The following is a 26,347-nucleotide window of genomic DNA, read 5'->3' on the forward strand; positions in this document are numbered from 1 at the left end:
TCTCATTCTTTAAAATTCCTCTCTGTGTATTGTTATTACTACCCTGATTCTAACCTCATTTGCTTTCCTTCCTATACTAGGGCTTACCATAGATCATTTCAATTGCACCTTAAACTTCCCCTTCAATCTCTTCTTTCTTAGGCTCTCTTACTATTTCCTCTGACTTTATTCATTGTTATTATGCTTTACAATCAGTATTTATTCATCTTTACCTATATATTTATGCATCTATTATTCTCTATTCCATTCTGCTCTTACCTTTGTTTATTTAACGTACATAGTGCAGATCTGCTGGTGATAAATTGTCTACTGCTGTTTATTGACTTATAACATCTTTGTTTACTTTTCATTTTATAAGGATATTTTTGCTGGGTACAGAATTACAGGTTAGCAGCTATTTTCTCTCGGCACTGTAGAGATGCAAGGCTAGAGTCTATACTGGTCCACCCCTGAGGTTAGGGTGTTTTGAGCCCTAGGGTCTTTACAGGGGCTTCCCCAATGGCAGGTCCTGAACTATAATCCTTGTCCTCTCAGTATTGAGAAACTTCCAAAAATCCCAATTATAGGTAGTTATAAGGGCTTTGGCTGTTACTGTGTGTGACAGGAGAAGTTACTGAAGAGTTGAGCAGAAGAGTGATGGCAAAAGGCCTTCTCTGTTTGCTGTGAAAAGAAAAGATGGTAAGAAAGCAAAGAAGAACCTTTGAGGACAGTTAAGAGGCTATTGTTTAAAAGAAAGTGAGAGATGAAGTTGGCATATAATTTCTTATCTGGCTGTTGAAATAACTTCCAAATCTTGACCTACTCGAACTATTTCTCTTTCCCGATGCCATCGTGATTTATTTCTAAGATTCATATCCAATGACGTTACTCCTCAGAGAGAGAGACCTCATTATATATCTTTAGGTAAAAATTCAAATTCTTCACCAAGGGGCAAGAGGTCATGTGCACGTTCTAGCTTCTGCCTCCCTTTATAGCGTCCTCTCTAATTCTACCTCTTTTCTTTAGCCAGTGGTATCTATTTGGAGGCTAGAATCTCTCCATAGGTCATAAAATGTCCCTAAGCCTTCAGGCCTCGCCCCATATTTTCCTTCTTCTTAAACCATCTTTCTCATCAACTCCCCTTTCTTGCCTGATTGACTCCAACTCATCTTTAAAGATTCAGCTGAAGGATTAAGGTTAAGAGAAGCTTATCTTCTCTTGGAAAAGTTTCTGAATCTTTTCCTTTCCCATTCCAAGACATAAGTGAGTCTTTTCTGCAGATTTAGTACAATTCAATAAAAATTTATGGCATCTTCTGTCTGCCAAGAACAGTTTTAGGAGTTGGAGAATGACAAAAGAATAAGCTGCAGTATTTGTCCTCAAGGACCTTGTTCTAGAAGAGAAGATACATAATACCTAACTGCATTATAGTGTGGTAGGGATAGCAGTAGAAAATGATCTTGGGAGGAAGGTGTGAGTGAAGGCCTCCTGGAGGAGGAAAAATCCGTGTTGGTTTTTAAAGAATAAATCAGAGTTTATCAAGCAGACAAGGTGCATGGAGTAGGTGAGTATCTAAGATTGAAGAACAATACATGCAATGGTATGGAATGATGAAACAACAAGGTTTAGGAAAATAGCAGAAGAATTGTTATTTGAGTAAAATTTAGAAGGTGGTTAATGGGATGTGAGTTTAAAAAGAATGGGCAGGCAATCACTGGTGATCTTATTTGCAATGCGTACTTCTATTGTAGTATTTATCATGCTGTATTGCAACGGCTGATTTTCATCTCTGTGTCACTACCAGTGGGCTCCTTCAGAGTAGGTATTGGGTCTTAATCATTAATCTTTGCATACATAGCACCTATCCAAATGTCTAACATGTAGTAGATACTCAGTAAATGCTTGTGTTATTACTGTGGACCCTTTAAAAGATTACTTTACATAATACTATTATTTGGTATTTGGTACAAATCTCTCTCTCTCTCTCTTGCCTGGGTTGAATCTGGATATTATCAGGTCCAAAACTAAGTAAAATAATAAGATTAAATGCAATTAATTAGAGATTGTGAGTAAAACTACATTTAAATCTGACACACAGGGCATGACATATTCAGTATGTAATATTTTAAAAATAAAATGTTATTAAATTACTTCTCAGATGCAGTTAGCTATTATTTGGAGAGAAGACAAATGAGTAGAATGGAATAGACATCTATGCAACTTTTTCTAGGAAGCTAGAAATTCCATGTGATCTTTCCATTCACTCCTACTTCCTTCTCATATCTCTTCCACAGCATTGGACATCAGTTGGAGATATTTTTATAGCAGAAAGGGATAATTAGTAACAGTCCCAGGAACTCTGCAACTCGGTTGGCTAGAGCAGGTAGTCTGTTGGGTCTCTATACTAGAAGACCTATAGCCAGTTTTTCAGCCCTAGTGTATTCTTGCCTCTCGTTTCTAAATGGGCATTTCAAGCCATTTTGGGAGGTAGCACTGATGTGTTAGAAATATCGTGAACATAAGGGGAAAAGGAGACCTATAACCTGGAATCGATTATAATAATGCATAGAAGTAATCTGATAAGAAAATTGGAATATCCAAATGATATACTCTTGTGTAAGATCCACTGGCAAACTGACTACCGCTAAAGAAATAGGAAAAGGAAAGAGAAGCCTTTTGAATACACACACTGCATTGACTTCAGTAGTTTTATGCATCTTTTCAAGAAAAAAACATCACTTTTTTTTGTTTCCTCTCTCTTACGTTTTTAAAATGCCTTTACTGAGGAACCCACTCACCATTATGGTTTCTCCCAACATCCTCTCCTTTCTTTCTCCCCCTTCTCCCTTAGTATCTTTTTGCCACATACATCGCTCCTTCGGCTACTCTTGACATTGGACTCCAACAGGAAAAGAAAAGAGAGATTTATATGAAAATACAGCCGCCATTTGAAGACCTTTTTGACACAGCAGAAGAATATATCCTTCTCCTCCTTCTAGAGCCCTGGACAAAGATGGTAAAATTAGACCAAGTTGCTTTTGGAAAGGTACTGTGGCACTAGGAAATGGTGTGGGACCATTCAGGTTGACTACAAAACTGACGATAAGCAGCATTATTAACTCACAAGAGAAAAACTGGAAAAGGTCTCATATGGGTCAGGGACTCAGAGTTAAGATTTGGCAGGCTCAAAATTGGAGCAACGAAAGTATTTATTCACTTCATTTGTTGCCAGTTTCTCTATTGTCTCCTAACAAAAGACTAAAATCGTTGTCATTTTTAGTTCTCTGTACAAATATGTCGGCAGAGGGAAATCTGAGTTTTGGTTTCCTGTGAACCAACCAAATATGCCATGATAATGTACTGGCTTTGTCCCTTCTTGCCATTTCTCAGCAGTGGCCTTAATTTTGATTAATGGAAAGAGCCCATTTAATTTTATACTGGATGAGTTATGTTAAATATTACACCCATGGAAAATAGAAATGTCTCGTATGTCTCGTGGGAAACACACTCTGTAACTTCAGTGTTGCTATTTCAAGGTACCCCAGACGTTCATCAGGTCAGACTGTTTGATTAGATAAAAGTTTCAGCACATCTTTTTTAATTCCAAAAGAGGTCATTTTTAAGTCTCAGTGTTTGAATATTTTCAGTGTGTTTGTTGATGGGTGGAGGAAATTTCTTTCAATGTTTATTTCGAATTACGGATCAAACCATTCACGGGCATTTTTTCTGTGAAGTTAATGCATGTACCCTGTACATCAGGTCACTTCCAGTGGAACTCTGCTGTCTTCGTATTGCTGTTCTTTGTTCCCATCTCCTCAACAACTTCTTAGAAAGAATAGGTTAGGTAATTGAAGATAAAATTAATACCAAAACACCTTGGGTAGAATTACCTTATCAGATCGTGATTGAACAACTCTTACGGCTTACTAAATTCAGTGATCAAAATTAAATTTTCCTTCCTGATTTCTCTTTGCCCTCAAAAATTAACATTATATCTTTTCTACCACAAAAATACATCTATTACACTAGAAAAATTAGGCTATCATACGAAATTTAAAAAAAATTCTCTCCAGTCATTATTTTAAATACAATGTATGGCATAGAGGAAAATGAACCTGAGATAGGGTCCTAAGATGTTAAAAAAAAAAAAAAGATTTGGAATTATATCCAACTTCCCTAAACCAAAAAGTTTTGGCATTGGTAATGATTCTTACAAAATGTGCGGGGAAAATGATACACTCTTTTTAATAAGAAACTAGAAATTTCCTTAAATTCAGCCCAGAGGACTTCTCTAAAAGTCCAGTTGACTGGATTATGTAGACTCTTTCCCAAAAAGGATAATCAAGGAGACTACCAAAGCTAGTCATTAAATGTAGAAAGTTCTTAGTCAGCCAAACTGATCTTTTTCCTGGAATAGAGAAATGGAGAATGAGCCTGTTCTCCTGACTATCTAAACAGTGCAATGCCTGCCCTGCGTGCTGATACCTACAATGAGGTTAATCTGATGAACGACTCTCTCCTCTCTTGCTACAGCAACGAAACCTTAGCTCAAGACTATTAGCAATGGAGTGCGGTCATTTCTTGTTTTACTGTGGATTATTTGGTCCCTAAAGCTAGCAGTGCCTGCCTTCGTGATTATTATCCTGTTATAATGAATAGAAAATGGCAATGTGACCCAACATGTGTGCAATGTTTCTTAGTTCACACGGGGCGTCCGGAACGAAGGAATGATCTCTGCTGTCACTATATTATTACACAGAAATATTGTATCGCATGCATGCGAGGTCTGAATTTGCTGTAGTTAATATTTTTATGTTGGTCTTGCTGCTTTTGCCTCCAAACTAATTTACTTTATTGGCAAGTGTATTCATTTTTTAGCCCACTGTTATTGGCAAATTGTGCATTCTTTCCCCACTTTTTCATAATGTACATTCTATTGATGTTACAAGCATTATTATTATTTTATTAGGTGGAGCTGGTGGAAGAAACTCGACAGCTAGATTCCACATACTTCAGAAAGCTACAGGCTTTGCATAAAGAGACATTTTCCAAGAAAAGTGAGGTAAGACAGCTCTCGACTTAGAAAAACAAACTTTTTATCCTGGAGAGGATTACCACTGTATATATTGGCATGGGGCGAGGGGGGAGCATATATTGAGGAGATCATGTACTGATAAAGTAGGGGATAGGCAGTTTCATTTTTCTGCTACTTCTTTGCCTCGCATGCTGCCTTTGACAGGTATCGCTTGATATTGACACATTTAACAATAAAGCCAGAACAAAGCAGCTGAGGTAGCATAGAGAGCTAAGCTACTTGCTTGCCTTAGTTAAGAGCCTTCAATTTATATTATTCATGTGGACATTTCTGTTTATTTTCTGTATGGCAGCAGCTGTATTCGTTGTCAATCCAAAAAAAAAAGAGTTAAACTGTATTTTCCAAACAGAAAAAGAACTATCGTGTGACAGCAATAAGCAAAACAATAAAGGAAAACAATTGGAAAAGATTTGGGGAAGTCAGTAAAAAGATCACAGGATTGACTAGGATAGTAAAGTGTTATTTTGATTTATAAATTTGCAGCTTTTGGATTAGTTGCATAAACCATGATAGATCCTGAAAGCCATAAAATGAAATGTGTATATCTACGTAAAAGTGACAGTTCATATTCATATTTATCAACATGGAAAATGCCCAGGACATATTATTATATAAAAATGTAGGGAACAAAACCCACTGGTATCATATGATCCTATTTATGTAAAATTATATATGTATTTCTGCATGTCTACATACATGCAAAGAGAGGTATCTGGAAAGATGTTCACCAAAATGTGGAAGACAGTTAGCTCTGAGTGGTAAGGTTTCACATGATGTATTTTTTTTTTTTCAGGTGATAGTTTTACTTTCTCCTTTGTGCCTATCTCAGGTTTTTACTCTTTTACAATAAAATTTTACACAAACAGTAAAGTTGTTTTTTAAACGTAACCTTCATGAGGGGCACCTGGGTGGCTCAGATGGTTAAATGTAATCGTCCCAATAGTTGTCTTTTTAACGCAGAAATTCTTTATTTAAGAAACTTCTAATATCTTGGAAAGGCTACATAAAAATCCAAAAAAGTAGCACATTTTGTTGTATTTTAAACTTAATGAATTAAAATGTTCATAAAATTGTATTTTAAGTTTGTGTTTTAAACCTTATGAACTAAAATGTAGCATTTTAGTTGTATTTTAAGTTGTGTTTTAAAATTTATGAACTAAAATGTGCAATCCTCCCCATAGTCCTTCTCCACATTGGAAATTGGTTTTTTAAATATTGGTAGTTTCTCTCATGGTCTGATGCTTTTCAAACACAAATAGAGCGATTAATTAATTACATAAGGAATTCCACAAGGAGAGGAAAGGTTTTTCAAAGAATAAGCTCTAGCTCTTTGCCCTTATACAGAGCTTATGAACTGCAAAACGTCAGGTCTTATAAATGCCCCTAAATTAACTTTTATATGAAGAAGTTTATGTGTAAAGAATGTACTATTCGGAAAGTATTTTGCCTTACTCTATAATTTTGAAAATTGTTATAAGTAAAAGAACAGTTAATGTTCATAATACATTGTTAATAAAAAGAACCAAGTTACAAAACCATACACAGTTGTGCAGTCCTATCTTGCCTTTTAATAAACTACATGTGAGTATGAAAAAAAGACTAGAAGGTTTGGATTTAAAAATGTTAGCGGTGGTTATCTCTAAATGGGGTAGTAAGTAGTATGTATGCTTTTTGTTTTCTTATTACAAAAGATATATTGTTCTTGTATGGACAAAAATAAGAAAATTAATATTTTATAAGCAAATATATAGTAAATGTTTACTAAATGTCCCCAAAAAGAAGAGAACGGAACAGCAAGGAACAAAATAGAACTTAGGAGTGAGAACCAGATTCTAGAATCTAGATTCTTCACTACTTCTGCCATTGCATTGTTAGATGGTGTTGGCCTAATTGTTCATTTTTATTTCAGTTTCCCTTTTTAAATTTGGAAAATAATTTGCTGTATTTAAGAGATTTTTTATGAAAAGTATTGTTTCACTAGGACACTACTGGTGAAATTGGAACTGGCATTTCACAGCTTCCTGAGGTCTCTAAAAAAACAGAGTATTGGAATAATGTCCCTGAAGAATATAAGCACTTTAATTTTAATGACCTGCTTAACAACAAACTGGAGTTTGAACATTTCCGTCAGTTTCTTGAGGCTCATTCTTCAAGGTAAGGAACATAACCATTTTACAATATATTTCTCTCTTAAAACATCATTTTTCTGAGCTACTTACTTTTTTAATCTGCTTACTTTGACCCAACATATTATAAGAGTGATTTGGTGCTAGATTTCACCCATGACAGTAAAAATTAATGAGCATATCTATCTGAAATCTGTATGGGTAACCTTTTGTTGGGGAGTGCATTTTGATAATAGCAACTTCCCAAATGTTATTTTAAGTAGTCAAATAAGTTTTGTTAGTAGTTTTAGCATTGGCAAAATAAAAACACTAGTATGGTTTATTCTTTTGCTTTTCTACTGTTTCTTTCTTTTGCATTTTTCTAGACAGGTGCTTTAATTAGTATTTCTGAAAAGCATCTCCTTTATATTTTTCTAAGCTATTGAAATTATTACTCTAATACTTTGTAATTTTTATTAGCTAATACATAAATGAAACATTGTCACTTTGCACAGAATCTTGGAACCTTATGACATATTTATCTAATATAAACTGAAATATTGATCATATATTTTTCCAACAATTTTCTTCCAAGTTAACAGAAAAGGTTTAGACCTGGGAGCCAAATTTCACATATACAGTTTCCCTTCTTATTGGTGAGAAGTGTTGTAAATTTAGCATGTTGCCAAACATACATGCAGTGGGTGGAAATTTTCCCAGATTTGACATCAACAATGTGAGTCCATCATTAATGGAAGAGCCCTGAGACCCTATCAATAACAGTGGTAGATTATTTTCTGATCCCAGTACTCCTGTGTTCATACATATATTTAGCCAGGATGAGACATTATTGAACTCATTAGTTTCATGATCTAATCAGTTCTGCTAACTAGTCAAGACAATGACTTGTTTGGTGTTTAGTAGAATTCAGAGAAAAAAAATAAAAAGGGCTGTACTTTGTTTTTGTTTTCCTTTTAGTATGGACCTTATGTGCTGGACAGACATTGAACAGTTCCGAAGAATAGTTTACGGAGACCGAAAGCAAAGGGAAGCAAAATCTATATATATTAAAAACAAATACCTTAATAAAAAATATTTCTTTGGCCCCCAAAGTCCAGCTTCTCTATATCAGCAGGACCAGGTATCAATATGTAAACATATTTTCTTTGTTGAAGTATGAAAATCAGTAATTTTTAAAAATTCAATCCAATTATTTAACATATACTATTAGTTTCAGAGGTTGAGTTCAGTGATTCATCAGTCTTATATAATATCCAGTGCTCATTACATCACATGCCCTCCTTAATGTCCATCACCCAGTTACCCCATCCCCCTACCACCCTCCCCTTCAGCAACCCTCAGTTTGTTTCCTATGATTAAGTGTGTCTTATGGTTTGTCTCCTTCTCTGGTTTCGTCTTGTTTTATTTTTCCTTCCCTTCCCCTATGATCCTCTGTTTTGTTTTTTTAGATTCCACATATAAGTGAGATCATATGATAATTGTCTTTCTCTGATTGACTTATTTCACTTAACATAATACTCTCTAGTTCCATCCACATCATTGCAAATGGCAAGATTTCATTTTTTGATGGCTGAGTGGTATTCCATTGTATTTCTTTACCACATCTTCTTTATCCATTCACCTGTCCATGGACATGTAGGCTCTTTCCATACTTTGGCTCTGTGGACATTGCTGCTATAAACAGTGGGGTGCAGGTGCCCCTTTGGATCACTATATTTATATCCTTTGGGGTAAATACCTATAGTGCAATTGCTGGATCTCAGGATAGCTCTATTTTCCACTTTTTGAGAAATCTCCATACTGTCTTCCAGAGTGGCTGCACCAGCTTGCATTCCCACCAACAGTGTAAGAGGGTTCCCCTTTCTCCACATCCTTGCCAACATCTGTTGTTTCCTCATATGTTAATTTTAGCCATTCTGACTGGTGTGAGGTCATTGTGGTTGAAAACTAGTAATTTATTTCTTTTTGCCAACAACCTGAAAATCATCTTTTTTGTCTTTTGCTTTTAATTTATACGTTAGACACTTTGGATATCTTTCTTTTTAAGTTATTTCCAAGTATCTACAAATTAAATGCCTTTAAAATGCACTCAAGTATACTAAAAACTGCTATTTTAAAAAGTAATTTGTAGAATAAAAATAGCTTTTATTCATCCAGTCATCCACTCATTCAGCAAATATGAGTGCCTGTGATATATGATGTCATTATTTACTATAGTATTACTGTCGTTATTACTATATGTCATTATTATACTATGTGGTGTCATCATTTATGGCAAAAAGATCAGACTGGAATTCAGCAGTGTGACTGAGTGTTCGTGTACCACTTTTATCACAGGAAATACGGCTCAATTTTTATGCTTTTGAAATATAAAGAATTAAGTGTTATAATTAATTTGAAGTTTTCTAGTACCACATTACCACCTGGAGATCAAATGTATAGTGTTTGATATCTTTATTTTGGTAGTTTAAAAAGATGCATATCCTAATGGTGTACATTTATAAAATACTAATTTCAGATTAGTATAATTCAGTAAATTAAAGAACAACTCAGAAGTGTTTGTAAGTAGGGCAGACCAAATTAAAAAGCTAGATCTTCCAGGGATTAAATCAGCACAAGTTTTTGGGAATAAGAGGGAGAAGAAATTCTGAAATTAAGCAGCCTTGACAAAATGCCTTGCCATTAGTTCCCTGAGATACAAATCTGGGCTGTATTAGCAAACGTGTTGGGTATCTCAATAATGCACAAGTATGAAATAAACACATGGAAGGCATTTGTTTTCTCTTGGTCTTGTGCTACATTGGATGAGGTTTCGTGGTATCTCATGCTACTGTGTGAACCCTCCATACTAGAACATGCCGAGAATTTCAAATTCAGTGGAAAAATTTATCCATTGCGATCATAGCAAATGATTGTGTTTACTCTAGAAGAGTTTCCCCAATGACCTTTCTTCCTCATCTTTGGCTTTACTTTTATCTTTTGTTCACTTATTTTATACATAAGGACATCCACATCACATTACATTCCATATAGATCTTGCTAGTTCTAATTTCGGTTGGGTGGCTAAGTTTGCTCTTTTTTTTTTTTTTAAAGATTTTATTTATTTATTTGACAGAGAGACAGCCAGTGAGAGAGGGAACACAGCAGGGGAAGTGTGAGAGGAAGAAGCAGGCTCCTAGTGGAGGAGCCTGATGTGGGGCTCGATCCCATAATGCCGGGATCACGCCCTGAGCCAATGGCAGATGCGTAAGGACTGCGCCACCCAGGCGCCCCTAAGTTTGCTCTTTGAGTAGCAAAGCAGTCTTTTCTCTTTTTCTTTTTTTTCTTCCCTTTTTATATTAAAAAATCAGTATTATTAAAGGATGGCTAAGAGGGTTTCTCTTCTGTTTTTATGCAAAACAATTATTTTATTCATAGGATTTGATTGATTTTATTAATCAAAGGGGAACTAAGAAGGAGGCGATTTTTCCAGTGAGGGGTCCAGAAGTTTTGAATGGTGTATACACAGAAACAGGTAGAAAACAGAATGATTTATAGCAGGAAATAACCATTCATAGCTTGTTGAAGCTGATACTTACACAGAAGGAAGATCTGGGCCACAAAGAAATTGTGTTTTGTAAAAGGTGTCACCTGTGCAGGTCAGAGACTGTTCTCTGTACAACCTGGTCTCTCTCTACTCCTGCTGCTTCTGTTTTCTTCTTCGAAGTTGTTGGGGGAAGCCCTGCATTGCTGGCACCACCCTCATCCCACCAAGTCCAACCCAACATTTGTTTGTGCCCATTTAAAATTTCTGAGTGAAGTTTGTCTCCTAATTCATGCCCCATTTTCCTCATACACAAAAGAAAATGCATTCTCCTACTAGTCAATTTGCCCAGAATCACAGATTCATAGAATATTAGACCTGGAAGAGCACTTAGAGAACTCATAGACTAATAATTACCCTCACTTTACAGTTGAAGATGCTGAGGCCATGGAGAAAAAAATGGCGTTGCTTGTGGTCACACAGAATGAAAATCCCACTCCTGTGTTCTCTGAAATATATCACAAGCGAAATCAGACATCTAAAACAAACATCACATAAACTGCAATTGTCTGTCTGATGTTAGGGGAGTTATGGGTCTTTACTATCCACAATATAGCCGGGAGATATCCTTCAGAAAATGACGGTTGTGCTACCTAGCGCAGGCTCGGCAAATGGTTTGGGGGTGAATGGGTACAGTAATAACTCATAGCGTTTCTTCACTAAAACAGAAGTTCGCGGTTTTCTGTTTCCTTTGTATTTTCTTAGATAATGACTTTAAGTGGAGGCTGGGGAACGATGCTCCATGAGCAGCTTGATGCATGTGTTCTACTTGAAGTCCAGAAGCATGTCCTCAATAAGCTAGAAAACGTGTGGTTGCCATTGTTTCTAGCAAGTGAACAGTTTGCAGCACGTCAAAAGATAAAGGTACATCAGTTAGTGTAATCGGTGGGTAGCAATCCACAGTAACTCTTAGAACATCAATTGTGTCTACCTGTTGACCCAGCCGATGTCCTTCTATGGCACAGTGGTCAAGAGCATGGAGTCTGTCTTCCCAATGTTTCGCCTCAACCCTGCCATATGTTAACTGTACAACTTCAAGGGTTTTTGGTGGTTGTTGTTTTTAAAGTTTGTTTGTTTGTTTGTTTTAACTGTAAGTAATCTCTACACCCCCGAACTCATGACCCCAAGATCAAGCATCTCACGCTCTTCTTGACTGAGCCAGCCAGGCGCCCCTACAACGTTAAGTTTTATAACCTTAGTTTCCTCATTTGAAAAATAACTGGGGTTAATAAGAGTAATTGCTCCATAAGATAGTTGTGAAGATGAAATGAAAGAATGTATGTGTAGTTTCTTAGTGTGGTACCTGGCACGCAGCAAACACTCAAATATTACTTATTAATCTTGTAATTTTTTATATCATTATTAAGTCCTCACATAAACGGGCAAGGATGTACATGGGGGAATAGTTAAATTCTTTATGATAATTCTGTACTATGAAGATTTCCATATAAAATGGGGTTATAAAATGAGATTAAAATATAAAAATGAGATTTCCACATGTACTGATACGAAAGATATTATTTCTGGACTGAAACAAGCAGGATGCAGAACAGTATATAGAAGATAATCCCATCACATGTTCTTTTTTTTTCTTTGTAGTTTCTTTTTTTCTTTATAATAATATTTTTTTATTATATTATGTTAGTCACCATACAGTACATCCCTGGTTTTTGATGTAAAGTTCAATGATTCATTAGTGGCATATAACACCCAGAGCACCATGCAATACGTGCCCTCCTTACTACCCATCACCAGCCAATCCCAGTCCCCACCCCCTCCCCTCTGAAGCCCACATGTTCTTATATCTATATCTATTTATGTATTTCTTTTTCTATCTATCTATCTATCTATCTATCTATCTATCTATCTATCTATCTACCTACCTACCTACCTACCTATATTTGTATTTATGAAAAAGGTCTAAAAGGATCTGCCTCCTGGGGAGTAAGAGGGTTTTTACTTTTTACTTTGTGAGGTGGGGTGTTCTTTTGTTTTTGTTTGTTTTTTGCTTTGTTTGTACTCTATAAAAAGCATGTGTTACTTCGATAATTTAAAATCTCATTGTCACACCAAAAACGGGCAAACCTGATCTTTACAAAAATGACACAAAGGGACAAAAGGTGTAATTTTGGACTTTAGTATGCAGAGCACATGCCATTAGTGTTGATCAGGAAGAATAAGAAAACAAAAACAAAAACAAAACTGCCCTCTGTATTCAATTTATCAAACACTTTGAGCCTTACTTATATGGAAATATCCTTAGTCTTTGAGTACCTTAAGTTACAGAAAACACAATACAGCTGGGAAAATAGAATTTATAGTATGAAGAAGAGCTGACTTGTTTTAGGCAAAAAGTTACTGGAAATAAGCTTTGAGACAACTCAGATTTCCTCATTTCCTTTCTTTAGGCTTTGGCTTACTAATATTATTTACCACGTTTTCTCACTATGTTGACCACAATAACTTTATTGTAATTTATAGTCGTTTCCTGACTGACTCAGTGTTCTTTGGGTGGCCAATAACATAAACTGATTCCGGCAAACTTCAGCCAAAGACAAAAGAGAAAGGAGAGAATTTATTATAAAATGGTGCTGGAACATCTCACACACTGAGGGGAAGAGTAGACACCCAAGCTCTAGAAAGGCCAGGGGCTAGGACAGCCCTGGAAACCCAGCAGAAGTTTCTGGATCTTTTCTCCGGCTGTGGTTCTCAAAAAGCAGCAGCTGTGATCCAGTACTGTTTTCTCTAGGTCAGTGCCTAGATCTATCTGCAGTGGACAGAATGGGAGATTCACATAGCACAGATTTGGCACGAATGGTTCCCAAGAGAAAATATTGTGCATAGGCAATAACCTCAAGGAATATCCACTATATTTCCTCCCTGCATTGAATAACTTCTGTGCTCTTCTAAAATTAGTTGTGGCTAGAAAATAGCACAAAAATCTGGGAAGTCCTAATTATCTCTCCAGCTTCAATTTCCATGGGACCCACAGTGAACTATTATCCACATTTTGGGCAACACGCTTAGGTATTATTAGCTTCATTTTGCAGATGGGGAAACTGTTCAGAGAATTTGAGTGACTTGCCAAGGCACCTAGGGAGGGCTTCCATTTCTAAGTCTGAACCTTTCTCTCCTAAGCTGCATTATCTCTTATCCATGCTGACATTTACCTCATTTTTAAAAGCTATTAAATTAGGGGCACCTGGGTGGCACAGTTGTTTAAGCGGCCAACTCTTGATTTTGGCTCAGGTTGTGATCTCAGGATGGTGGGACTGAGCCCCATGTCGGGCTCTGTGGTCAGCATGGAGTCTGCTTGGGATTTTCTCTCTCTCTCTCCCTCTGCCCCTCACCTCACTTGTGCTCGCTCGATCTCTTTCTAAAATAAATAAATAAATATTTTTAAAAAATAAAATAAAAGCTATCAAATTAGTAAATGTTGTAAAAAATGTAGACATTCTGAAAAATTGGGATAAAATAATCGGTTTTGCTTTTAGGTACAGATGAGAGACATAGCCGAAGAGCTCTTGTTACAAAAGCATGAAAGGAAAATCGGGGTCTGGAAGGCAAGTAGTGTTTGTTATATTCTTCCTCTTGCAACTTCCACTCTGTCGAAGTATTATCTTTTTTCCTCCCCTACTTGTTCAAAGACCCTCATTGTAGACACTGCTTTCTAAGCCACTGACTCTTTAATTGGCTGATGGAATCTGGGGGAGAGTGTGATTCTGCCAGAGCCTTCTTCTGAAAGCCCTCCCAACCAGCTAAACCCTAGAAGTGTGCATTAAATATTGGATATTAAATATGCATTTTTATTTATTTTGCTTGCGATGAATTTATTGAGACAAGCTGTTCATTTCAGCATATGGTAGTTTATTACTGAGAGTGGATTGCACAAAAAGAATAAGTATGCAACAGAATGAGCAAGTTAAATTATCTTGCATTATATACTCCACGGAGAATTACATTTTGGCTTTAAAAGAATTAAAAACTATCATTTTGGCAATTATTTAAACCACTACAATAGGATACCTTACTAGAAATTGCCTATTTTGCTTCTTAACCAGCATGATAAACACAGTCTTCTTTTTGAGCCTACAAATTTATATGTATTCATCCTTCTACAGATCTTGCTGGAATGTCAGACTAGACCTGGGTGACCCCTAACATACATAAAATTTTATTTGACTATTAGAGGATTATACGTATCTGTTAGGATGCTCTTTTTCTGTATTTTCCTTTTGAAAGGAAATAAACCATTCTTATGTTTGTCTTCTTCTGCATTTTTTTTTTGTTGAAATGCTAAGAAGGATGGGCTTATATTTCATATTACTGTGCATTATATATTATGTTATTTTCTATTTAGTTAAATTACTAAGTTTTAGTATCTAAAGAAACAGGTCTTAAAACATTATTTGCTGAGTGGGTTTTAAATAAACATCCAAGTCTAATACATAATTGTTCCTATTTATAGGGCTGTAATTTTAATATGGAACATATGGTGAGGTTTTAACTTTTTGACCAGAGAACACGACATGTGCCTCAGTAAAACAGGGTTAGGCATCTAATCACTTTATCTGGGTTAAGGTCCTGCTATTCACCTAGACTGGTGTTGGCTTCACTTTTCAGTTTCCAATTCAGATGTCATCCTCCAGGCCCTTCTGCAAAGCTTTTACTCCTCCGGGCAGAATGAGTTACTCCTTTCGTGTCCCTGTAGTGCTTTTTATGTAACTCTTTTAAACACTTACATGGATAGTCGCATATGATTTGTTTCAAGAACTTTATTTTATGCATTGTCAGTAATGGATATTTATCATGTGTTTTGACTGATTGTTACTATAATTCCTAAATTTATTTAAAACATTGCCTTTGGAATGGTGCTTCTTTGCATGATTGTAGACTAAACTCAGATTTGGGGAACTTCAATAAAATTTATCTGGTAAAAAAATTTCTATTCAGTAAATTCAGTAAAATCTATGTCTTATGTTTTTTAATCTGAGAGGCTAAGGAGGGATGGATATGTGATCTAAAATGGTCAAAATTTAAAAAGTAGACATCTTATATTTCAAAACTGTGAAGATACAAACTAATACCTGTAAGCATTACTGAAACATCATGGGTCCTTCTGGCTTTTTTGTTATGTAAAGCCTCAGTCAGAAGAAGTTTATTATTAAAAATAATGTATTAGTGATTTTTCTTCTTGTTATGAAGTGTTAATAACAGTTTTTATTAAAATAATATAAAGATATCTCACCTAAAAACATGCTTTTTTTTTTTTCTACTTAGAAGCTCCACAGCAAATTTCCTGTTTAAATTAACAGGATTAACTGGTAATTTAAGATTTTGAAAAAATATCTTAAATGTTCTAGTGCTCTTACTTTTTAAAAGGCAGGAGAGTTACATTTAATACATAATGTGATACATATATATATGTAGTTATAAAATACATAATAATAACATAACTATGTAATCATAACATTATGATTTCATTTTTCTACTTAAGCACAGAACTCACGCAATGCACTAAAATGTGGTTTTTCACCATAGTCCCAAACCGTAATGATTCTTAACTTTCTTAAACAATGTAGTTATATGTTCTGAATCATCCAATCATTTTTTTTTCTCTCTACCTCTTCAAAAAATGATACCTAAAAATAGAAAGGAGACAAAAGAGAGAAGAACAGAGAGGTAAAAGTTGCCAAATTCTGTTGTATCTATGCCTTAAATTTCAACAGCCCAAAGTAAAGGAGGTTGAAGTTGGTAATTTTTAGCCTAATAAATGATTTTAGTACTACTTTTTAGAACACAGCTAATTTTCTGTATTCTCTGCTTTGGACAGCCTGTGGAGAGTAAGTGGATATCTTCATCTTGTGAAATCATTGCTTTTCGTAAAGCATTATTGAATCCAATTACTGCAAGACAATTTCAACGGTTTGTGGCTCTAAAAGGAGATTTATTGGAAAATGGTGTACTCTTTTGGCAAGAAGTACAAAAATATAAGGTATTATATTGGAAGCTGGAGAAAAAACACCTTTTTTGGTGGAAGAAATACATTAACACATCAGATTCTTAACTGTATCTTTATAGACAAGATTTGTATAAGATATCCCAATTTTGTCATCTTCATACCAATATGTAAATATTGAGGTGTTTATTGTCCTAAGTTAGATACATATTACACAGTGAAGACTAAGAGTGAGCCGTGAAATGATAGAATTAGATTTTTCAACATATTCACATATATTATGATTTAATGAGAACCTTCCTGAAAAGAGTTTTAACTACATATTTGCAAGTCACTTCTCTTTAAATGTACCATACACATTTTTTCCTGAAGACATCCATGTTCAGTACTTTAACCAAGACCTCTTTACCAGAATTCCTCCCAACTATATTGCCAGCAATGGTAATCAAAGATAGACTATTATAGATAAATAAACCAACAGAGATGAGAGGAGCTTTTCTATTAGAAAGAATGGCCAAATTTCTAACAAAGCAAGTAAGTGAAAGAATGAGTGGTTAGGTGCAAAGGCAGTTTATTTTTAGGTTTAAGTGTTTCTTGAAACCATATTGCATCTTTGCATTGAAGAAAGGAAAGGACTTCCTAGGTATTATAATCTGGACTTGAATATGGGAATGTTGTCTAGAAATACCTAAGAGTAGCATCCAGACTTCATGCTCCCATAGAGAGCAGATTTATTTCTGGGCAAGCAGCCTATTTTATCCCATTATAAAGGTAGAGAATCAAAATAAAACTGGAATTTAGGAGGGTAATACTTTCAATTTGTCTATACTCTAAGTATGAATTATGCAATGCTAATATTCTGCAGCATTCATATTCTATATAGTGAGTAATTGCTCAATAAAACCGATTTCCAAACTTTCTCCAACTGACCAGGAAACTGTTTTCTACCCTTTTCTGTTATGAACAATTTTTGTACTATTCTCACCTTAGAAATTTTCTCAGAAAAAAACGTTTTGAGATAAAACTTTTCAAAATCTCTCACAAGGTAAGCAATATTAAAAAATTTTTTTGAAGAATTAGGAACAGAGGTAGAGTCCATTTTCCAGAATAGGCAGTTATTACGAGTGGGCAGAATTATTTCTAAGCTACTATCAATATGAGTAAGCCCAATCCCACTAGGACAGAAGGTAATGCAATAAACCTTGCACAAAAAGCATTAAAAAACCCCACTCCTTCAGGGGGTGCCTGGGTGGCACAGCGGTTAAGCGTCTGCCTTCGGCTCAGGGCGTGATCCTGATCCCAGCGTTATGGGATCGAGCCCCACATCAGGCTCTTCTGCTATGAGCCTGCTTCTTTCTCGCCCACTCCCCCTGCTAGTGTTCCCTCTCTTGCTGGCTATCTCTATCTCTGTCGAATAAATAATAATAATAAAAAAACAACAACAAAAAACCCACTCCTTCAAAGTCAACCCTTTGTTCTGTGACCCTTTTTCCTTCAAGGCTGCCCTTGGTCTTCATTTAAATATCTTGTCTGGGCTATATAGAATGGAGGACATATAATTCTAGGTAACTAGTAAAAATCATGCTATAGGAGGGAATTTGTTCATTCAATTAGCATTTATTAAGTACCTATTGTGCCAGCCATTATGCTAGATCGTAGGAATAAAAACGTGAATACAACACATTGCCCTCCCTCAAGGAGGGAGACACCCATGAAAACAAATATCATGAAATAGTGTTGATTATGATCCATGTTCTAACTAGGTGTAGTTTTGGCGTGGAGGAGGGAATGATGCAGAGAGGGTTGTAGGTCCGGGAAGTCTCAGCAGAGATAACATTTGAATTGGGTCTTGAGAGAGTTTGCTAGGTGGAAAGCATTCTACCTAGTATGGTGAAATCTTACTGAGCTCGCTTTTATATGGCTTACTCTTACTAAATGTTTACTATCTGCCAGGTACTGTTTTAACTCTTTTCACTTAGCATTGAATTTATTCTTCAGAAGAATCCTGTAAGTCAAAGCTGTTACTCTTGCCATTTTACAGATGAAGAAGCTAAGGCACAGAAGGAGTAAGAAGCTCCTAACATCATGTAGCTAATTAAGTGGTAGAGCTGGAATTTGAGCCAAGGCATTCTGTTGCTAAAGCTCATGCCTTAACCACTAAGTTATGTTGCCCCCCACCCCCACCCCCAGCAGCAATAGTGGTAATATGAAAGAAATTGAGATCTGGGTTCTTTTTCACAATTTCCACAATTCAGAACAATCTTTGATTAATCAGTGATCTTAAAAAAAGTAGACATTGAAGCTGTTCCTTTGCCTAGGAGTAGAAGCACTCAAGATTAAGTGAAACAGGTATTTATGTAAGGTATATGCATCAAAGTGTTAGGTTCTTCAAACCCAAGAGAAATAGAAGATACGATTTTTTAAAATAGCCTTCACATGTTCTAGTGCCCTCTTGACCTGAAGTTAAAGAGTATATATTACTGAAGACATATTGGCACAATTTTATAAAGTATTCTAGGAATGCATTAATCATATATTGTTCTGTCTTTCCTCCTTGTTCAGGACTTGTGCCATTCTCATTGTGATGAGTCCATCATTCACAAGAAGATCATGACTATTATCAACTGCTTCATTAATTCTAGCATTCCACCAGCTTTACAAATTGACGTTCCAATAGAGCAAGCCCAGAAGATTATTGAACACAGGAAGGAGTTAGGACCCTATGTGTTCAGAGAGGCACAGGTAAGAGATCAGGGCATGAAGCTAAGGGTATTTTATTATTTATTTTATTTTATCTTTAATTTTATTTTATTTAGCGGCTAAGCATATTTAAAAATAGATAACAATCTAGATATTCTTTTAAGGCTTTTGCATTATTCATATTTGACAAGGTTCCAACCTTCCTAATACTGGGATTTATTCTATTTAATTAAAAAAATTTTCAGGGGTGCCTGGGTGGCTCAGTTGGCTAAGCGTCAGGCTCTGGTTTTGGGCTCAGGGATTGAGCCCCACGCTGAGTCCCTTTCAGACTCTGCACTCAGCAGGAAGTCTGCTTGAGATTTATTCTTTCTGTCTGCCCCCCCACTCTCTCTGCCTATAAAATAGATAGATAAATCTTTTAAAATTTTTGCATATTCCACAGATCATAAGAAACTAGTAACTTATTATTTTGTTGATAATATACAAAAAATACAATTATTTAAATACTATACTTGACTCTCCATGATTATCATTTTTGTTTCTAACTTATAGAACTCCAGCCAATTCCTCCTTTCTTTCCCTCCATTCCTATTTCCTTTAGAAAATCTGCTACCACAAATATGTGGTAAAATATGTGTGTCCCAAGATTTGTGTATTTTTAAAGATTGGAATATTCACATAGCTCATAAAGTAAGTGAGAGGAGATTTAAGTACCCGACCAGCATAAAGTACACAAGCTCATGAAAGGAAAACCATGCCTGTTAACCTGCTCAAGTTACTTCTTTTTAAGATAAATAATAGAAAACAGTGATTTGGTGAACATAATTTATTTGCATTTTTAAAAGCCTTTTAGTGATGTTGTTCCTGAAAAATGATTAAGTAAAATAAATTATAATAGGGGTAATAGGGAAGGCCATGTCATGATTTAAGTGATATGAAACAGAGATTTAGGATATGATTGCCCTTGAGCATGGAAAAAAGGCCATTATTCCTTGACATTCATTTGTGAGCCAGCTGTGTTCTAAGTCCTCTAAGGAACTGAAAATGGACTCAAATCCAAATTATGCATTAAAATAAGTGAAAATGTGGAGGAACGGTTGAGGATGTGCTAGAGAGAAATAGAGAAAATATGGTGCCAGAATTAGAGTATCTGTTAGTGAAAAGATCTTAGAGATCACTTAGCCTAGCCTAGGTCTCTGGTTAACCAGACCAGGGCTTACCCATCTAGATCAAAGACCTCGAGTCTGCGAGTGCATGGCCGGAGCTGCTTATATTGGTTGGTTCTGCCATACCGTCTAGGGATTGAAGCCAGTGAACTCTATTGGAGTCCTCTAGTTTATGCGCTCTACTTAATTTCCAAAAATGGAGTCCTAGACATGTTTTAAATATGGACTTTGGAGCATCAGAAAATAAGAGAATCTTTATATAGCGTCCTCAACCCACCAAATCGATGATTCCTCCTGCGTGTCCTAGGGAAGCTCAGAAAATAGCATCACCTTCTACCCAGGTGCACTTGCCAGAGATCTGGTTGTGATCTTTATGTCCTTCCTCTCCTTTATTCCCCTGCTCCCAAATCTGCAGTCCCTCAAATTTATCCATTGGTCTCCTTGTTATCTGCCGTCCTATCTGCTTTCTTCGGACTCCATGCCATTACCTCAGTTCACATCTGCAACACTTCATGTTACCTGCCAAACGTGCCTCTGGGCTCTCTCAAAACCATTTAACTCACTACAGACAGACCCCATCTTTTTCAAAATGTCTATCTAATCATGTCGCTTCTCCGCTTTCAATTTCAGTTACTCCCCACTGTCCTCAGAATGAAGACCGTACTCGTTTCTCTCTCTAGGCGTATCTCTTACCACACCCTGCTACCCCTCCCCCAGTCGTACTGAAATATCTGTAGTTCCACAAACAAGCCTTACTCTCTTCCCTCCTGAGTGCTTTGCGTGAGCATCTTCTCTCCCTTGTGCTTCTGTAACATCCTGTATGCATCTCTGTTTATCACACAAAACTGAAAATGCCTATTTTCATGCTGACTTTCCCACCAGATTGTAAGGTGTTTGAGGACAGGGAATGTTTCTTATTTACCCTTGTGGCCCAAATGCCTGGCACAGAATAGGTATTTTTTAATTAAGATATATTTTTTTAAAGATTTTACTTATTTATTTGACAGAGAGAGAGACAGCCAGCAAGAGAGGGAACACAAGCAGGGGGAGTGGGAGAGGAAGAAGCCTCTCAGGACCCTGGGATCATGATCTGAGCGGAAGACAGACGCTTAACGACTGAGCCACCCAGGCGCCCCCAGAATAGGCATTTTTGAACACATTCTTCAACACATAGATGACTGACATGAGAAGCGATCTATTGTGGCAGAAAGGAGTAAGATCAAATTGGAAATGAGAGCAAACTTGAGTGAAAGGGCTGCATAGTAGATAAAAAAGCCTGTTGCCTGTTCTAGTATTGTTATCAGCATAGCTTCTGCCTGTCCCCCACCTGAAGTTTTCTTCACTCAGCCAAATTTTCACTGGCCCTTTTTACTCATACTAAAGCCATTGCCCATCTCCTGCCAGTAAGCAAAGTAGCTCTATAATTATTAAAACATTTTCTTACCTACAGTTTGATTTCTTTTAAGGTTCTGGAGGCACAGGGTTATTTTCATGACTAGCACATATGTTATTAACCTAAAATCTTAATTGCAACTTTTTGAAAGAGAGCAGTTTTATGTCTCCTATTGAAAAATTGTGTTCTATTTGGGTGACTTTTACTGGAAGACTTTCTAGATTGTGTTCTATTTGGGTGACTTTTACTGGAAGACTTTCTAGATTGAAATAAATAAATAGGTTTTGGAGAGATAACTGAGGTGTAGGGTCAATAGTTGGTAAATAGAGGAGGAAGGGGGGAGTATTTAAGTTTAAGAAGTTCATATAAAAACTACCGTGATCCCTTGACATTGGAGCAGGGGCTTAATTATATAAAGACATGGCAGGTAAATGTAAATGAAAATTTTTTAAAAGCCTGCATTTCATCAAATAAAGAATCTCTGGCTCTTGTGTTCAAAATGCCAAGAGGCTACAGAATTCCATGATAAAACTGTATTTTTTTTAAATTTAAATTCAATTAGCCAACATATAAATACATCATTAGTTTTTGGTGTAGTGTTCAATGATTCATTTCTTGTGTATAAACTGTATTTTAAAAGGAATAATTTTAGAATTACTAATAATATCCATGTACAGAAAAGAGGAATAATGAAATATACCAACGAACTGAGGACTCTGTTGATCACTGCAGTGCCTGCTTTTTAAAAATTCCTCTTTTCCCCTAAAGAGTTGGCTTGGAGCCTAATGGGATGGTTCATTTTTCTCCAGGGCATTAGGTAAAGGTCATTCTTAGCAACAAGATGTTGGGCTTGATCTGATGTGGCAAGTCCTACCTTCTTGGAAGTAGTGTATGCCTCTGGAACTAATGGAAATACTTGGCATGGGAATTTGAGCAACAATTCTTATCTCTATAAATATCACAATTAATCACTTATGTAGAGTGTCCTCATAGAAAGCATTTGTCCAGGATACCACCCTGCTTTTTAAATGTTACTTTTCTTGCTCTCACATAAAAGAGATTATATCATTTAAAAGTTACTCAAGATTTATTCTAAGATCTGCAGCTTTGTTTAAGAGCTTTTCCAGAGGTATTTCCTTTCTCTAAAAGGAAGAAAAGGGGGGCAGAGAGGAGTTCCTCTTGATGGACTGAATATTTGGAATACTTGCATAAAACAGCAGAGTGTGTGGCAGATCAACTAGTGTATGTTTTAAAAGAAAACATAAATTTCTTATTTAAAAAGACCTAATGGATTCTTTATTAATACAATCAATTGGTTAAGGAAACATAAAGAATAAAGTAACTTTTAAGTGTATTTTTATTTTAAAGAAAGACTTCTCATTGGTAGTAAAAAAACATTGATCATAAGCATGTGCTGAGCTAAACTATACCAAGATGTCTGGAGACAATAAGTTGGAGGAAACATGCTGTATATTAAAGATAGAATAGTTAATCCATTATTATGGTGAATTAGAGTTTAAATCGGTACATTTGTATGAAATTGTAATCTGAGACATTGTTTTTTATACAGATGACAATTTTTGGGGTTCTATTTAAATTTTGGCCTCAGTTTTGTGAGTTTAGGAAGAACTTAACTGATGAAAAAATCATGAGTGTTTTAGAGAGAAGACAAGAATATAATAAGCAGAAAAAAAAATTGGCAGTCATAGAAGATGAAAAATTTGCAAAGGTAAGAGAAGACTCATTTTTAGTTGACTCATACTTTTATTTTTTATTCATTTATTTTTTTCTTATGGTTTGAATCATACTTTTAAAAGGTATGTGATGTGTGTGAATTTATAGAAGAAATTGGGCTGGGGGAAAATACAGAGACATTATAGAATACAGATTTTACTGGCTTATAATCCTTTAGTCAGAGGTTTCAAACTTCATTTTGAATTTCTCCAAATTCATCTCAAATGTCACCTCTTCCCTGTGGAAGCTTCCTTGACCCTACTAAGCAACACAAGCAGTTCGCATCCACTGTAGTAACATTCCTACCTATTTTGGAGAATGCTTTATATAGTCTCATGAATAAGTTTTTACATCTGTCATCCTCACTGGACTGAAATTCCCAAGAATAGTATCTGTCTTGTGTATCTGTGTATCATAGCACATAGACCAGTGTCCAGCATATGCTCAATTATTAATCACTGTTTACTGAGTAAATCAGGAATAAAAAAAATGAATGAATGAAAAGATGTCATGTACTCATGGGAAAACATTTTCAATATTACAATTACAGAATGATACATTGACTGTGAAATTTATAAACATGAGTCATAAATTGCCCAACCTGCCTATTTGTCTGTTAGTCTGCCCATTTATTCATCCATTCACCTGTCTATCCCTATATTTATCTATTTTCTTTGAACTGAAAAAGGGCAACTGCTCCCAACTAATGTATTTTATTTATTTATAAGCTTATGCTTATTCTATTTTTTTAAATTAAAAGTTATTGAAAGATGCAAAACTAATATAATGAATGCTCATATATACACAGGTCAAAATAAACCCTGCTAACATTTTGCCTCATTAGGTTTTTTTTTTCCCTCCTTAAAATATTGCAGAAGGAGTAAGTACTGCAGAAAGAGCAAACTCTCTTAATCCCAGCTCTGAGTTCTATCACCCTCCCCATTCCCAAGAGCAAACACTAAGCTTGGGAGTAGTCTTCCAGATCTTTTTAAAGATAGTGTTTTTTACATGTATGTATACAATTTCATAAACAATATAGAGGGCTGTGGAGGTTCTCAAAAAACGAGGACTATGGAGGTTTTAAAAAAACTGCCAAACTTCTCCAAAGCTGCAGAACCAGCTTGCTCTGTTTTGATGTTTGTATGGTATATCTTTTTCTATTGCTTTACTATCTTTATCATTATATTTCAATTAAACAGCATGTAGTTGGGTCCTGGTGGTTTTAAAAAAAATCTATTCTGCCAATCTCTGTTTTTTAATTGGTGTATTTAGTCGCTTTATCTTTAGTGTAATTTTTTATATGTTAGTTAAGTCTGCCATTTTATTTCTTGTTTTGATTGTTCCCTCTGTTTTTCATTTTATTCTGTTTCCTTTGTCTGCATTCCTGTGGATTACTTGCCTATTTCTTAGAATTTTATTTGGGTGTATCTTTGTTTAGATATTTTAGTGGTTGCTTTAGATATTACATTATAGATACATGACTTTTACTTGTCTGTTGGTGCTGACATTTTACCAGTTTGAGTAGAGTATAGAAACTACTCTCCCCCTTTAAGTCTTTTTCTCTCACCTGTTTATACTTATTTTAAATATTTCCTTACATTATACTGAGAACCACATCAAACCACATTCCTATTATTGGTGGTTGAGGAAAATACAAGACATTTCAAAATGAGCAGAAAATGGCAGATGATATCCATATAAAGCCATCATTAGGATAAAACAGAAAATGAAAACTTCAGCATTTTATAATTTTTGCTTCAACCTTCAAACATAAATTAGGAAACTCAAGGAGAGAAGAAAAATCTATTCTATTAAACCATACTTTTGCTCTTTCAATTTTTCTTCCTTCTTGATGTTCCAAGATTTATTATTTTATTCTTTCTTTTCCCTATAGGTAAGGTATTGTTTCTCACTTACTGCTTTCAAGATTTTTCTTTGTCTTTAGTTTTCAGAGTTTGATTATGACACATCTTGTGTGGATTTCTTTGGATTTATTCTGACAGGATTGTTCAGGTTCTTGAGTCTGTAGGTTTACGTCTTTTGCTAAGTTTTTTGGGGGGATTTATATACATATTATATATGTGTGTGCATATATATGTGTATATAAACTTTTTGATCCATATATATGATTTATAGACATATTATTCATCATTTCTATACACATATATGGATCAGAAAGGAAGTATATGTAAATAATATATGGATAAACCCCCTATCTATTCAATCAAATTTCTTCTCCCTTGAATACCTTGTAGCTTCACTTTTGAGAGATTTTTGTTTTTTTCTTCAGTCTTCTTTTAAGTTCAGTAAACTGTCATTTTACATTTCCTTTTTATACCTTTGGTCTATTTCTGGCCTGAGTTTCTGCATTTATGATTTGGAGTATTATTTCATGTATGCAATATTTGTATAGGAATATTTAGTCAATTTGTTTTATAGTTTTCCTCTGATTCATGACTGGATTTCTTGGACAGTACTATCAGCAACTAAAATGTATACACAGCATCATTTATAATAGTAAAAAATTTTTAATGAGTTAAGTTTCTAACAGTAGGTATTGACTAAATTATCTATGGTACATACCTTTACTAGACTATTATTCACCTGTTGAA

At 35.4% G+C, this 26,347-nt stretch overlaps 1 protein-coding gene across 1 annotated transcript in view; it reads left to right on the forward strand.

Annotated features, from left to right (window-relative positions):
• Positions 1 to 26,347, forward strand: part of RGS22 (regulator of G protein signaling 22) — a 118,158-nt gene that overhangs the window by 89,002 nt on the left and 2,809 nt on the right. The window contains exons 15-23 of the mRNA XM_087864424.1: positions 2,831 to 3,025; positions 4,949 to 5,041; positions 7,056 to 7,228; positions 8,158 to 8,320; positions 11,489 to 11,647; positions 14,278 to 14,346; positions 16,617 to 16,778; positions 19,305 to 19,484; positions 23,572 to 23,730. Of these exons, the coding sequence (XP_087720550.1) occupies positions 2,831 to 3,025; positions 4,949 to 5,041; positions 7,056 to 7,228; positions 8,158 to 8,320; positions 11,489 to 11,647; positions 14,278 to 14,346; positions 16,617 to 16,778; positions 19,305 to 19,484; positions 23,572 to 23,730 (1,353 nt within the window). The remainder of the gene's footprint in view (positions 1 to 2,830; positions 3,026 to 4,948; positions 5,042 to 7,055; positions 7,229 to 8,157; positions 8,321 to 11,488; positions 11,648 to 14,277; positions 14,347 to 16,616; positions 16,779 to 19,304; positions 19,485 to 23,571; positions 23,731 to 26,347) is intronic.

The sequence above is a fragment of the Ursus americanus genome, chromosome 9, assembly GCF_024610735.1.
Source record: "Ursus americanus isolate L20-20 chromosome 9, mUrsAme1.1.p, whole genome shotgun sequence".
Taxonomy (NCBI): Eukaryota; Metazoa; Chordata; class Mammalia; order Carnivora; family Ursidae; genus Ursus; species Ursus americanus.